Here is an 11,635-nt window from a genome sequence, read left to right on the forward strand (position 1 = left end):
TGGCAGTATCTTGGGGATACTGGGGATCTAGGGGATTCCAGGGGGAAACTGGGTATAAGGTACAGTGGACCCCCTGTATTATTTCTTGCTACTGCATGTGTATTTACAACTATCTCAATAAAAGTTTCGGTGAAAACTTTTATTGATTTGTATTTTAAAACTCATATTTTATTAAAGATTTGAAAATATAGGAGAAAAAAATCTGAAAAATCACCATCCTGAAACACAATATTTTGATGCTTTTGTTTTTCCTGATCTTTGTTTTTCACATTTCTATGAAAAAAAAATGTGAGAGGTAGGAATAAAAATCAGGGTGGTGACGAGGTGGGGGCCTTGCTGTCTCCCCCACCTTCTATGACATCAGAACTCAGTGTTTGATGCCTGGTGACCAGAGGCCAGGAAGGAGGAGGGTGCCCCTCTGCCCGGCAGGTGGGGGTACCTTGCTGCACCCAGGCAGCCTGACCTGAGGCCATGGTGATCCAACAGGTGGGCAGCAGGGGGCGAGTGGCAGCCGAGATTCTTGAAAGGAGAAGGGGCAGTCGCTGTGAGGACAAGAAACAGGTGAGGCCAGACCAGACGCATGCTGCCTTCCTCCCATCTGGGGTCCCTTTGACACTCCAGACAGACTGTAAGGCCCTCAAAGTCAGAAGAGGCTGCATTTCAGCCGGACTCTCCCTGGAGCCCGACCTGGTTGAACACAGCATGGGTGCTTGGGTTCTCCGTCCCTGAAGCCACTACTGACTGACTCTCTAACTTCATCCCCAGCACCGCCAGCATAACGTGCGCTCCAGAAGGGCTGGGTTTTTCATTTAGTTTCCTACTATATCCCTAGTGCCTACAGTGGTGCTTGGTTCGTATTAGTAGCTGAATGAATGAATGAGTGAATGAACGACTTAAAATAAATAGGATACATCTGAATTATAGACCTCCCTGAGTATTTGTTCTTAGGACTGAAATTCAACCTCATGTAGAGCTTTGTCAAAATGGGAAATGTTATCACTTACTATGCACAGCCCGGTGCTTCCACCCCCCTCTCTCTTTCATGACTTACAGCATTCCCGAGAGGCAGCTATTAACAGCTTCATTCACAGATGGGTAAACCGAGGCTCAGAAAGGCAAAAAGACCATATAGCCACGATCTACCAGGATTTGAAGCCAGGTCCATCTGATTTCAGAACTCTTAGCAAGCTTACCCTGCACTCCGTTGCCTCCCAGGTGGGGAAGTGAGGGAGGCATATAAAAGAAGGCTGGGGAGGTCAGCTGGGCCTGATCATGCACACCACGGAAAGGGATGGGATTTTATTCTGAGATTCATAAGAGGCCATTAAAGGTTTGTTGGTTTGTTGGTTTGTTGGTTTGTTTAAGCCATTGAAGGATTGTAAGCAGAGCAATGGACGACTGATCTCTATATGTTTCCAAAAGATTTGTTCACTTGTTCATTTGATATACATGCTCCAACGCCTCCTTTGTGCTGGACCTCACAGCAAGATGGGGCCTTATGGGATCCCATCATGCTGCAGCTTTTCCTAACAAGAGTCCCACAGATACCAAGCCCCGGGAAGGCTCTTTGAGAAAAATCTCCAAAAGAGTTCTGCCATTCAAGGAATGCCAATACTCTTTCTTGTCCCCTCTTGGAGATTGACACTGCTCATTCACATAATGAAGGCTCTGAGAAGTTCTGCAACAAGGAATTCACTTTGTTGACCACAGCATTTCCCAGACCAATCAAACACCGAGCCCCAGCTTTTGTTTTTGAAAGACCTTTCAGTATACTTCAGAATCCATTTTACAGATGAAGCAGTTGAGGCTCAGAGAGAAGAAACGATTTGGCTCAGGCCCCAAGGCAACACGGGAGAAGAGCTAAAACTTAATCCTGCCCCTGTTCCCCCCTTAGTCTCCAAACAGCACAAAATAAAAACCCAACAGCAAATGTACTGGGGAAGGCATTGTTCTGTAAAGTACATGGACAGAGGGGCTGTTAAAGAAATATCAGAGCATTGAGCATCAGCCATTACAAAGAATGAGATAATTCTGTGTGTCTGTAGAAAGATTCCCAGGGAACACTGTTAAGAAAAAGCCCCCTAGCGCCTGGGTGGCTCAGTCGGTTAAGCGTCCGACTTCGGCTCAGGTCACAATCTCGCGGTCCATGAGTTTGAGCCCCGAGTTGGGCTCTGGGCTGACAGCTCAGAGCCTGGAGCCTGCTTTGGATTCTGTGTCTCCCTCTCTCTCTCTGCCCCTCCCTGCTCATGCTCTGTCTCTCTCTGTCTCAAAAATAAATAAAAACATTTAAAAAAATAAAAAATAAACTATAAAAGAAAAAGCCCCCTAAACTTAAGTGTAAAATGCAATGATCTTTACATTGAATGCACACACCCAGGTATCGTCCCCCACATCAAGCAATGGAACATTTCCATTTCCAGTACCCCAGAAGCCTCCTTCAGGCCCCTCCCATCTCACGCCCCCCCCCCCCCATAACCATGATCTCTGATCTCTACCATCGTAGAGTTTTGTGTGTTCTTGAATTTCACGTGAACGGAATCTGTCGGTGTGTACATTTACGCCTGGCCTCTTTCCCTCGTCAGTGTCTGTAAGACTGTAAGACTCAGCCAGATTGATGCTTTGTAATTTATTTTTATTTTTAAAGTTAATCATAATAATAATATAGTTACTAGTATATATAAAGAAAACTATCTGGGGGAGAGGGAAATTATGCAAATCTTTTATCTTCCTTGTTGTGGTAGCAGGTCTAAATCTTGCTTCGTGAACTCGGGTAAGTAAGAAATATATTATTTCAAGTCAAATTAAATCTGACTCAGCCCACATCTAATGAGTCGAGGAAAGTTCCATGTCAGTCAATACTGTGTTTGTCTTAATCCTTTGTCGACTTCTGCTTGTCCCTGACACCATCACTGTCGCAGCTCACATTGTCTGTTGAAAGCAGGTGTCTCTGAACTCCCTGGGCTAAGGCCTGCCCAGACACACCACAAAGCCACCAAGAGCGGGCGCCAGGCCCCTCCCAGACTCAGACTCGGCCTCTCTCTTCTCCCACCTCTCTAAAAGGCCCCTGTCTCCTCTCCTAATCCTGGCACATCCACCAGAATCTCGTAAATGATCGTGGGCTGACCCAAGCATCAGCAAGCGATGCTGCCTCCAGGCAGCTCCTTCCCTCCAGCCTGCACTAAAACGCTATGATTAGACTTCCACTTGCAGCCTTAACACAGTAGCTGGGGCGAAGCTAGCCCTCCCATCGTACGAAACCACAAAACTGTCGATATCTACAAAGCAGCTATTTTCAGGGGAGGGGTAACAGGCAGCACAAGAGTGCCATCCCTGAGAAAAGGAAAACTCGTGATAGCTTCGCCTCTTTCCCAGAGGCTGCTGCACCGAGAAGCAGAGCCCAAGCACGCACAGCAGTCCCCACTGAGCTGCCCAGTGTGGGACAGCTAAAGCAGCTGGGCTCTAGAGAACACGGCCCTGGAGAGGGAGGAGAGCTGTGCACCAAGGGGAGCCCCATGACTCCCTGGCTGAGGGGGCGGGGATGTGCATGCCAAGGGCTAAATTAGCTGCTCTCCGCAGAGTGGCTGCTGTGCAGTTGGGAGCAGAGCAGAGATACTGGAAACCCAGCGGTGCTGGAGGTTCACCATGGACCATATACCTAACTGGAAAGCTAAAGCAATAAAATGTCTAGAAGACAGAGGAGAGAATCTTCACAACCTCGAGTTCGACAAAATTTTTTAGACTGCACACAAAAGGCACAACCATAAAGGGAATATATTTGATGATTTGAACTTCATCAATATTGAAACCGTTTATGGGGCGCCTGGGTGGCTCAGTGATTTAAGCGTCCAACTTCGGCTCATGATCTCGCAGTTCCTGGGTTCGAGCCCCACGTCAGGCTCTGTGCTGACAGCTCAGAGCCTGGAGCCTGCTTTGGATTCTGTGTCTCCCTCTTTCTCTGTCCCTCCCCCACTAGCGCACTCTCTCTCTCTCTCTCTCTCTCTCTCTCAAAAATAAATAAACTTAAAAAAAATTGAAACCGTTTAATTTTCAAAGACACTGGTAAGAAAACGAGAAGGCAAGCCACAGACTTTGACTTTGTAGTCACAATACAAACATCTGAAAAAAAACTGTATATCCAAAACACATAAAGAACTATAACTTAATACGAAGACAACTGCCCAACAACAACAACAAAAATGAGCAAAGAGTTTTTAATAGACACACCCACAAAGTAAGATGTGTGAATTATGATCAGTAAGCACATGAAAAGATGCTCAACATCTGTTATGGACTAAATGCTTACGCACCCCCTCCAAGTTCCTATGTTGAAATCCTAACTCCCAAAGTGATGGTATTAGGAGTTGGGATCTTTGGGTGATGATTAGGGCCCTTATTAAAAAAAGACCCCAGAGAGCTCTCTCTGCTGTCTGCCCACATGAGGATACGATGAGAAAATGGCTGCTTACAGCCCAGAAGAGCGCCCTCACCAGACCCTGACCCTACTGCCCCCCTGATCCTGAACTTACAGCCTCTAGAACTATAAGAAATTTCTGTTGTTTATAAGCCACCGGCTCTGTGATACTTCGTTACAGCAGTGCAAACGGACTAAGACAACATCATTAATCATTGGGGAAATGCAGGTAAAAACTAGCTTGAGATATTACCACACAACCAGTGGAATGTCTAACATGAAGAAGACTACTGACAGAGATGTGGAGCATCTCTGCTCCACACGAATCCTCGTGTTGCTGGTAGAAATGGAAATTGGTACCAATCCATGGAAAACAGTTTGGTGGTTTCTTATCAAATTAAACATACACTCGCCATATGACCCAGCATTTGCATTTCTGGGTACTGCCCCAAGCAGAATGAGAACACATGTCCACACAAAGAGGTGTATCCAAGGTGTTCACAGCAGTTTTGTTCATGATAGTCAGAAACTAGAAGGAGCCCAAGGTCCATCAATAGGTGAAGAGATAAACTGCACCATATCCACACAAGATGATATTACTCATCAATAGCAGTGAACACAAAAACATGGAGACACCTCAGAAGCATTATGTTGCGCAAAAGTAGCTTACCACAGGGGCGCCTGGGTGGCTCAGTCGGTTAAGTGTCCCACCTCAGCTCAGGGCATGATCTTGCGGTCCTTGAGTTTGAGCCCCGCGTCGGGCTCTGTGCTGACGGCTCAGAGCCTGGAGCCTGCTTCCGATTCTGTATCTCCCTCTCTCTCTGCCCCTCCCCCACTCGCACTCTGTCTCTCTCTGTCTCTCAAAAATAAACGTTAAAAAAAAAAGTAGCTTACCACAAAAGAGTACAGACTATGAGTTTCCATTCATTTGAAGTTTTGGAACAGGCAAAACTACTCCATAGTGACACAGCACATTAGTGGATACCTCTGGCATGGTGAGGGCAAGGAGGCAACAGACTATAGAAGGACATAAGGGAACATGCTGGGATGATGGAAATGTTCTTCCTCTTGAGTGGGATGATAGTCCACAGGTGTAGACGTGTCAAAATTCACCAAACCATACATTTAAAATGTGTGCCTTTTACTGCCTGTGAAGTATACCACAATAAGGTTGATTCCTTTTAAAGATCATGTAGAGCAAAAATGTAAAAAAGAAAGCAAGGCAAGACTGAGAAGAGAGGCGGGCCTTCTCAGCAGGCAGAAGGGAGGAAAAACACCAATGGAATGGCAGGAGGCTGCCATGTTACCGGCTTTTGCAATGTTTGGGGGTTGTGTGATAAGCATGCATGACGTGGATAAAGTTAAGATAAGGATAAAGAAAAAAGTTGAGCTCTAAAAACGATCTTATAGCACCCCCGTGCCTAGCCCTCTGTGAGGGAAGCAGGGATGCCTGCTGTCCCCCGAGAAAGTCACCTCCTTCCTCCTCCTCTTGCCCCTAGACGCTGTTGGCGTTGCTGATCTTGGTCCTGTACGTGGGCACAGGAATGTCAGGTGAGCATTCCGAAATCTCAGAAAGGAGGAGCCGAGTCCACACGGGGTCGGGAGGGATGTTGTGGAGATGGCCGCATGCCAACGAGGCCTCCACAGCCTGCCTTCTCCTACCTCGTTCACCCACTGGGAGGACCGAACATGTTCATTTCAACTACTGCTCTCTTGCCCTTGTTAAGGGGTGATGTTCGTGCCTGTTTCAGGAAGAAGCTGGGAGGTGTCAGAAAGGATCAGAGAATGTAACTATCCCCAGAATCCTGTGGCTTCCCAGGTAACATATTCAGGAAAGGTACTGAGGGGATGTCAAGCTTGGCTGAGGAAATCCGGGAAGGCTTCCCAGAGGTGTCATTGGCGAGCTGGATCTTGAAGGATCGATAATTAGGAGCTGGCCAGGTGGAGAAGGTGGGGATAGTCACTCCAGACAGAAACCCTGCAAAGTCTCAGAAAGCTTTTTGAAACCAGTGGCAAGAGGCGGGGGGTGGGGGGAGGGGGCATCCTACGTGAAAAAGCTCAAGATGCAATTTTGATATCTGCCTTTCAGGGATTTAAATACCAGACCGATGAACCCGCAGAAGAGCCAATAAAGGTCATCAGGACCTGGCTGAAGGAACACTTGCACGTTTTCTTGGAGAAGCTAGAAAAAGAGGTGCAGGAATTGGAGCAGCTGGTACAGGACCTGGAGGGGTGGTTGGATGCCCTTCTGGGAGAGGGGCACCCGGAGGATCCCTGCTCCAACTTCAAGAACGATTTGTGAGGGCCCGGGGCTGGACCCTGGGGAGGACGCCAAGTGACAGCCGGGAGAAGGCTTGCCAGCTGACAAGAGCTGAGCTGTGACACTGGAATTTCAAAGCAGGCAAGACAATAAAATACCTGAGACCCTAAGAACTTTGCTGGCACCACGGCTGGTTCACTAACGAATGCCATCAGAAGGACACCAGGGCCCTGCTGAGATAGCCTCCAGGGCACCAGGACTCCGGGGTACAAGAACCAAGCCAGCTTCCGGGGCAGAACCCTTGCCCACTTCCCCAAGATCCGGCACAAATTCCCTAACCTCTCTCAGACGAGAGTGCCTCATGAGGAAAAATCAGGGTCACAAATTTGCCTCACAGCATCATGAGGGTGTATATGTAGAGTGCCTGATAGATAGGTCTTCCTTTCTTTCACTCCTTTTCCTTGCTCCCCGGAACTTAGCGAGACGAGTCTGGTTCTGGAGTATATAGATGTTATGTGGCAGCTCAACCCTCTGGCCCCGCTTCTAGCAGCATCAATTGTCAAAACCCCTGTGCAGGGCAATGTGGTGACAGCTATGAAATTCACAAATGCATTCACCATTTGACCCAGCAATCTGCCTCAGGGATTTATCTCCTATAAATGTGTGAAATATATATTTATCATATATATTCTTTATATATACTTGTCATAGTTATAGCATTATATAATTTTATATAACATACATATTATATTGAAATATACACTTACAACACATATACATACATGTGTGAAATTACATGTACGTAATGTTACTCTCCTAGCTTCGTTTAGAATAGCAAAACAAAGGAAACAACCTAAATGATTATCCATAGGTCCCAGGTTAAATTAGGTAAATTTAGGTAAATTAGGCCCCTGGAGGTATGAAAGAGAATGAGGGAGCTTTTCTACTGATATGGAAAAGTCTACAAGAAAGGTTGTTAAATGAAAGAAATCAAGGTATAAGAAGAGCCTGGGAATAAGAATCTGTATTTTGTTGATGATGATGATGATGACGATGTTACTGAATGTGCATAAAAACTAGTAGGATACAGGGGCGCCTGGGTGGCTCAGTCAGTTGGGCATCCGACTTCGGCTCAGGTCATGATCTTGCGGTCTGTGGGTTCGAGCCCCGCATCGGGCTCTGTGCTGACAGCTTAGAGCCTGGAGCCTGTTTCAGATTCTGTGTGTCCTTCTTTCTCTGACCCTCCCCTGTTCATGCTCTCTCTCTGTCTCAAAAATAAATAAATGTTAAAAAAAAAAAAAAAAAAAAACCTAGTAGGATACAAAACGGGGCGGGAGTGGTTGGGGGGAATTGAAATGGGCAAATGTATGACCAGGATGAGAGCGAAACTTTTCACACTTTTTTATTTTCAGACTATGTGAATGTTTTGCCTATTCGAATATTTTTAAAATAAAATTACCTATTATTTTGCTTACAGAGACACTGGAATACGGTGTCTACAAGTAAAATAAGAATATCACTGTGATGAAATTACAAGTGACTTTTAATCTTGATGACTTTGATTAAACAATGATAATTCTTATCTAGGATTTTCCCTTTCTTTGTTTTTTATTTTTTTAACGTTTATTTATTTTTGAGAGATGGAGACAGAGCGTGAGCAGGGGAGGGGCAGAGACAGAGGGAGACACAGAATCCGAAGCAGGCTCCAGGCTCTGAGCCGTCAGCACAGAGCCCGACGTAGAGCTCAAACCCACGAACTGTGAGATCATGATCTGAGCCGAAGTTGGACGCTTAACCAACTGAGCCACCCAGGCGCCCCTAGGATTTTCCCTTTTTCCCTTGACTTCAGGAAGTTCAGAGTTCAGTTGTCCATTGTGGGAATGATACCAGCTTCATTTTTTTTTTCATTATTTGACCCTTTCTATGATTTTTCGGGTTTGTTTTCTAGTTTACTGGAGCTATTATCTATGTGCCAATTATCAGAACTACCTCAAATCTTTGGAAAGTCATGAGGGTTGCAATAAAAATCGTCTCCTAGAATATCTGACTTACAGGGAATGTCACGGCGATTCGTTTGCCGGGAGAAATTATTCGGTTGCCGCTTGGGAAGGAAAATGTCTTTACAAGTTATGGTCACAGTTTTGCCACTTTGAACATTCAGCAGGGGCTGGGAAACCAGAATCTGTTTTCCTTGTTTGCAATTACTTCAGCAAGCACTCTGCAGGAAGGTCTCATATTGGCATTTCTCTGCACTTATCTTTACTATTACTATAAAGCTGTAGTTCCAGACCCCAAATCATGTACATATGCTCTACAGGTGTTGAGAGGGTTCTCAGGCATGATTCTGACTATATGCAGCCTTGGCTTAACACACACCGCAGACTCTAACCCCCATCGAAGTTGCAACTGTACTGTACCTATAACATATGGGTGTGTGTTTATATTTAGATATTACATATATTTATAGTTTATATATGATACGGTTATGAATGTTTTTATAAAACATACACGTACATAAAATTGGGGGATACGTGAAAAAAAGAAAACAGAGCTAGATCCCTGAGGAATGCAACCACCCCTGTGGATATTAGCAGAGCATTTGAAGAGAGGCATCACACCCTGAAAGCTCTTATGCATCACCCCCACGCACCCACACACAGAGCCTAACAGAAACGGCCCATGCTGGTGTGGGGCTGCAGCCCACTGGTGGTAATTACTTTTGGTATGTCGACTTGTGCAAGCCATTCGGGGTGGCTCAGGCAATGAGGGTTTGTTGTGGCACAACAACACAGGAGTCAGAAATCTCATGGAAATCAGGGGCATACCATAACCTGGGATCCTGGAATCTGGACCAGGAAGGGCTTCGAGAACCCAAAGCATCCACCAAGGTGCTCCAGGGGCCCCTGCTGCAAGACTCTGGGAGCTTCCCTCTAGCATTCCACCTTTACCTTGACCTGGCCACTCTCTGGGTCTCTGCTTTTCTTTGTGTGTCTGCCCCATCTCTTCCCGCTTCCAGTGGCTTCCTTGAGCACCACTCTAACCATTCCCTCTTCAGCTCAGCACTTCTGCCTCTGAGTCCTCCTAACTCTGATTTGCTCCTGAGCCCACAAGGCCTCTCCCTTTCTCATGACCTTCCAAACTTCCAGTGACCATATGATTCTGTCTGCATTTCCCAGATCAAGCTCCAAAGGGAGTGGATGGGATGTGACTGACTCATTTCATTGGCTGGAGTTTCCTGTCTTGAGTCAAGATCTGTGTCTACCAGCCTTTGGATTGGATGGCCTTGGGGTGACCACTCCCGCTCCAATCAGCTGTGGCAGAAGGGGGAAGGGAGAATCAAATACGCCAGGATGGAACTTCCTTATACGAGAAACAGCCTGGGATCCTTCCTGATGAGTGACTCTGGACCATGTGTAATGACCTCATGTTTCCCAAGGTGGTCACAAATGTGGCAGAGAGAGAGTGATGGCAACCCTTGCACCTCAGAGCCCCCAGAGCCAATATCAGGAAGCAGAATTGTGTGAGGCAAACATTCAAAAGCTGAATATAATTGCTAAGAATGAGGTGGAAGAGGCTTGACTACCAGAGTCACCATAGGCGAGTAGGTCATCTTAATTTGGCAATATTTCATTCATTCTCCAGCTCCTGAGTGTAAAAAATACAAATGACACACTTAAAAGGGAGAGCATGACTACCTTTCATGACTTTGAAGTCTTATAATTTGAATGACTTTGGCAAAATGTTGACCAGAAGGTCTATCAGGGGCTCACTTTCATTATCTATAGAGTGGACTTCCCTTTGGGAAAGAAAATGTCTTTTACTTGAGAAGGCAACTATTTCCAGCTCTTTCCATTCAATCAAGAAACAATGCTGCCAGCAGAGCAGGGTCTCCCTGCCCCCACCTCAGTCCCCAACCCAACTCCCTTACAACAACCGGCTCCAAGTGATTCTGCAAGGCCAGGCTTCCCAGCGACCGAAGACTAAATAGAAAAGAGAAATTGAATAACAAAATCAGGAGTCAAAACTGAAGGGGCACCTGGGTAACTTAGTTGGTTAAGCATCTGACTTCGACTCAGGTCATGATCTCACCGTTCATGAGTTCGAGCCCCGCATCGGGCTCTGTGCCGACAGCTCAGAGCCTGGAGCCTGTTTCAGATTCTGTGTCTCCATCTTTCTCTGCCCCTCCCCAACTTGTGCTCTGTCTCTCTCTCTCTCTCTCTCTCTCTCTCTCTCTCTCTCTCTCTCTCAAAAAAATACATAAACATTAAATAAAAATTGAAAAAATTGAAAAAAAAGAAAAAGAAATGATGGGGCCATGGGTGTACCAGCCACTGGCAAATGCAAAGTTTACAGGCTAATGGGAAAAAGAACTAGAAAAATGAAGACAAGGCAACTTCAGAGAATGATAAATGTAAGAGTAGAAACAAGGAAACCACTTAGCAAGGCACTGTGGTTTTCCAGCTGGAAACGGAGGCTTGGAGTAGGGGGAGAGGTACAGAGAAGCAGAATTCAGTTTGAAAGTGTAATCAGCAGGACGTGATGCTGGATAAGAATGAGGAAGAAAGGTCTAGATAGCTGTCTGCCAGGCCTCAGGACTTCCTCTCCAGCGGAGTGCAACCTGAGCCATGATTCAGGTCCTGACCCAAGGAGCTCATGAGGAAGAGACAGGTGTGGTCTTGTTAAGAGAAAAGTGGCCAGTTGGAAAAATGTCATGGCCACTCAATTATCCACATTTCTTCTTTTGTTTCAGGCACCTGGAGCATGAGGTCAGCATCACAAACAATTAAAATTTTTAATTAATTTTAATTGATGTTTTTCTCCCCATCTCTCTTTTACTTAATAGATCTATTTGGCAGCCTTCCTAATGCTCCCTCGGGCTCTTCGCTTTTGCTAACACTGATTCATTCTACGCTTTTCTTTGTTTTATTGTTTTTGGTCAGCTTCTATTCTGTTCCTCCAACTTA

The 11,635-nt window shown here is 45.9% G+C and overlaps 1 protein-coding gene across 1 annotated transcript; it reads left to right on the plus strand.

The window, feature by feature from the left end:
- The first annotated feature begins 382 nt into the window (after window positions 1–382).
- Window positions 383–6,844, plus strand: SMIM23 (small integral membrane protein 23). Its single transcript, XM_058723401.1, has 4 exons — window positions 383–561; window positions 5,911–5,962; window positions 6,163–6,230; window positions 6,501–6,844. The coding sequence occupies exons 1-4, from the start codon at window positions 472–474 to the stop codon at window positions 6,711–6,713; spliced, it is 423 nt and encodes a 140-aa protein (XP_058579384.1). The 5' UTR covers window positions 383–471; the 3' UTR covers window positions 6,714–6,844.
- Window positions 6,845–11,635: the final 4,791 nt, after the last annotated feature.

This window comes from Neofelis nebulosa, chromosome 1 (genome assembly GCF_028018385.1).
Source record: "Neofelis nebulosa isolate mNeoNeb1 chromosome 1, mNeoNeb1.pri, whole genome shotgun sequence".
NCBI lineage: Eukaryota > Metazoa > Chordata > Mammalia > Carnivora > Felidae > Neofelis > Neofelis nebulosa.